The sequence below is a fragment of the Chiloscyllium plagiosum genome, unplaced genomic scaffold (assembly GCF_004010195.1).
Source record: "Chiloscyllium plagiosum isolate BGI_BamShark_2017 unplaced genomic scaffold, ASM401019v2 scaf_2064, whole genome shotgun sequence".
Classification (NCBI taxonomy): domain Eukaryota; kingdom Metazoa; phylum Chordata; class Chondrichthyes; order Orectolobiformes; family Hemiscylliidae; genus Chiloscyllium; species Chiloscyllium plagiosum.
This window is the reverse complement of record NW_025215158.1, coordinates 58,115-61,674: the sequence shown is the minus strand read 5'-3', so window position 1 is coordinate 61,674 and position 3,560 is coordinate 58,115. Positions and strand designations below refer to the sequence as shown.

The window sequence follows — 3,560 nt, the reverse complement described above, 5'->3', positions numbered from 1 at the left end:
TGGCTTGTCCATCAGTAACATTAGCAGGGATCATAACTGTTCTACCTCTTCAAATGTAACTTTGTCTTCTCCAGTTCCTGGAAAACCACCTCCAATATCAAGTAAATACATCTGAAATCCAAGATGAATCTGTAAAATAGGGAAATAGGTATCCAATTTGGACATAATAAATAATGATCAAGCATCAGATTTTCTCTGGTTTCTCATGCAATTATACACCACGGTTAATGGGGTTCACAATGTTGATTCATCACCTCCATATCAACCCTCATTGTTTGTAAATTTAGTGGATAGTTATTGCAGTTGGTTGCCCTTCCTGTTTTACCTCGGCTGGGTTCAGCAACTGCAATATAATCACCTGGATTTATCTTTAATGTAAAATTTACTGTTTTTATCTCAACCACCAAGTGTTGTAGTCTCAAAGTTCAAGAGGTTATGAAGTTTGATTTTATTTTATAATTGTAGCAAAAGGATAATTGTGAAATAAATGCACCGATTGCTAAAATGACACAAACTGTTTTCGGTCTCATCATAAACGTATCATTGAAAATTTCTTTTCGTTCATCTTTCAAATGACATTCCAAGTAAAACATACCCCAATATCAAAGACAACACGTGCATCAGCTATAGCCTGAGCAAAAATCTTTGGATCAGTACAGCCACTTCCGACATGAAAACTGTGAAAAGAAGAGATATCATCAAGCTCCAACTGAAATCAAGGACTTTTAAAATTTGTTTCATGTGATGTATAGTTGCTGGCTTGGCCAGTATTTATTGCCCACCCCTAATTACCCAAGTGTTGACATGGGCTTGGAAACAAATGTAGGCCAAGTTAGGTAAACATGGCAGAGTTCCTTACCCAGATTTTGTGAATTAAATAGGTTTTGCAACAATCAATAGTGTTAAATTGTCAGTGTTAGACGAGCTTTTTTATCACAGATTTTTATTGACAGCAAACGTCACGCTCTGTCAGAGTGAGATTCAAATCTGTATATCCAGAACATTAGTAAGAAGTTCTGGATTACTTGTTCAGTGACTATGTCACACCTAAGGAATGTACAGACATTCATTTTCTATAAATGTGTTCAGCTTCAGCGCACAGTTTGACTGGAACTCTTAGCCACACATATCATTTTTAAACTCAAATGTAGCTTGAACCTGCCAGCAGTGCACACAAAGATGCCCATATTCCCATCTTTCAAAATATAGCACACTGTATTTGACCTTAATCTTCTCCATCTATTTCAGAATCCTACTTTCCTCGAACTACATAGGCTGCACATCAGAAATAGAGGGCTTCATTTTGCAGACAGAGTCCAGAACCAGACAACAAGTAGTTTTCTGGATCCAAGTTTGCTCATGGTCATTGTGCAGGAGGCACCCAATTACTGTTTCATCTCTTCAGTCATCACCCAGCTCAGGATGGCAGCCACATTCAATAGGCAAAAGCTTTATTGACAGACCCTATTAGATGGACCTCCATCAGCTGTCAATGTGGCTGTAGGTAGATTGATTAATAACTGAGTGTACAAGACCCTCATGCATGGCTTGCGGTCATGGAAGTGCAGATCAAAGAAGCAGCATAAACTTCCTCGAATTTATGTTAGGAGGAGTAAAAATTGCGAGAAATGTATTATTTCTGGAGAACAAGAGGAGGAAGCCATCCAGCCCAATTAGTAAGGCACACATGACTAAAGGATGTTAAAGGAGTGAGAGGTTACAGTGTGTGATCGGTATCTGCATTGAGTACAGGAAGTCCCTCAATTCCTCTCTGATATATCACAAACTGAGTAAGATGCTGGACCCAGTGACAGACATGAAGTAGCTGCATGATCTGAACCTCACCACCTGACAAAGGAGCAGTTCTCGGAAAGTTTGTGACTTACATAATCCTGTTGGACTGTAACCTGGTGTGATGTGATTTCTGACTTGGACTTCACTGAGCAGAATTGGATCTCAAAACAGCCATTGCTCAGGAAAGCTGAGGACATGTGTGACCATGTCAACCTCACCTGAGGGAAGGTCTCACTCTGCTGCAGCTTTTTGAGAACGTTGACTACTTGCTTGAATTAATACATGCAAATGTGTCTTGTGATGATCAGTTAGAGATTATTGCAGCCTTAAAGACTCTTGATCTTTATACAACAGGGATAAAGTGTATGCAGTACCTGCCAGAGGAGTGGGAATGGGCAGCTAAACTAACAATTTTAATGCTAAGAGAGAAAGAGTGTTTACCTGTAATTGGCTTCTTGCAATAGGGCCTCGTGTAACAAAGCAATAAAATAAATAATTTAGTAGCATTTGCACATCATCATTGTAAATGGTGCAAATCTTGTGATTGAAGCAACATCTTCCTACAAAGAGGGAATAATAACACTGATAAACTCTTACTTGGTGTCTGTAAAATCATAAAAGCGACCCAGTAAATTCAAGAGTACATACAGATAGACAATCAATGCTGGCTTTGCCAGCGATCCTCATTTCCCATGAAAAAGAATTAAGAATGAAAAAAAGCTAAAAAAAATGTGTCCTACCTAACACCAATGATGTCCAAATTCAAAGCCTTTGCATATTCCATTAGCAGTCTGCACTCACTTAGTGATGCTCCAAACTTTTCACTCAAAGGCGAATGGGATGTAAAATCGTTTACAGCAATGCGCAGAACCATTCTGAAACAGCAGTAGGAAAATGAATTTAGCATTCCTGAATAAAACAGAATTGCAAGAATTATCTCAAACATGGAGATCAAACCAAACTGAATGACAGTGTTTACCTACCATGCCTCTGTTATGTCTCTCATACGTGATTTCTGCTCATCTTACAATGCGCATTCCTGAACAACTTGCCTGTCTGACAAAATGTTGGCACCTCTTACATTTATGCCATGTTTAGAAAGCCACTGTCCACCTGGATGAGCACTGGCAATCCAAATTTGCGCAGCTCAAACAGAGATTCAGTGGTAACATGGCAGAGAAGAGTTATTAAACTGGAGCGGGCTCAGAAAAGTTCACCAGGATGTTGCTGGGAATAGAGAGTTTGAGATATAACAATAGGCTGGATGAGATGGGAATTTTTTTCACTGGAGCTTTGGAGGTTGTGATTTAAGATCATAAGACACAAGAGCAGAAGTTAGGCCATTCAGCCCATTGATTGATCTCTGCCACTCAATCATGGCTGATAGGTTTCTCAACCCCACTCTCCCTATTTCTACCCATCACACTTGATCCCCTATCTATCTCAGGCTTAAATATACATAATGACCTGGCTTCCACAGTCTTCTGTGGCAGTGATTCACCATTCTCTGACGAAAGAAGTTTCTCCTCATCTCCATTCTAAAAGGTCTTACTTTTACTCTAAGGCTGTACCCTTAGGTCCTAGACTCTCCTACCAAAGGAAGCATTTTCCCTGCATCCACTCTGTCCAGCATTCAGTATTGTGTAAGTTTCAATTAGATCCCCCCTCATCCTTCTATACTCCATCGAGAATAGACCCACAGTCCTCAAACGTTCCTCAGATGTTAAGCTTTTCATTCCTAGGACCATTCTCGTGAACATCCTTTG

General features: G+C 39.7%; 1 protein-coding gene across 1 annotated transcript; it reads right to left on the bottom strand.

Moving 5' to 3' along the window:
- Nucleotides 1–6: 6 nt before the first annotated feature.
- LOC122548185 (ornithine decarboxylase-like) lies at nucleotides 7–2,668 on the bottom strand. The gene is made up of 3 exons (XM_043686729.1): nucleotides 2,535–2,668; nucleotides 596–677; nucleotides 7–129 (listed from the first exon to the last, which is right to left on the bottom strand). Exons 1-3 carry the CDS (start codon nucleotides 2,666–2,668, stop codon nucleotides 31–33), a joined length of 315 nt encoding a protein of 104 aa, XP_043542664.1. The 3' UTR covers nucleotides 7–30.
- Between the last annotated feature and the right edge of the window lie 892 nt (nucleotides 2,669–3,560).

Coding starts and splice junctions, on each gene's coding strand:
- LOC122548185 (XM_043686729.1), bottom strand. CDS start 2,668: ATGGTTCTGCGCATTGCTGTAAACGATTTTACATCCCATTCGCCTTTG. Junction 678..2,534: donor TTGGACATCATTGGTGTTAG/GTAGGACACATT, acceptor TTCTTTTCACAG/TTTTCATGTCGGAAGTGGCT. Junction 130..595: donor GTGTTGTCTTTGATATTGGG/GTATGTTTTACT, acceptor CCTATTTTACAG/ATTCATCTTGGATTTCAGAT.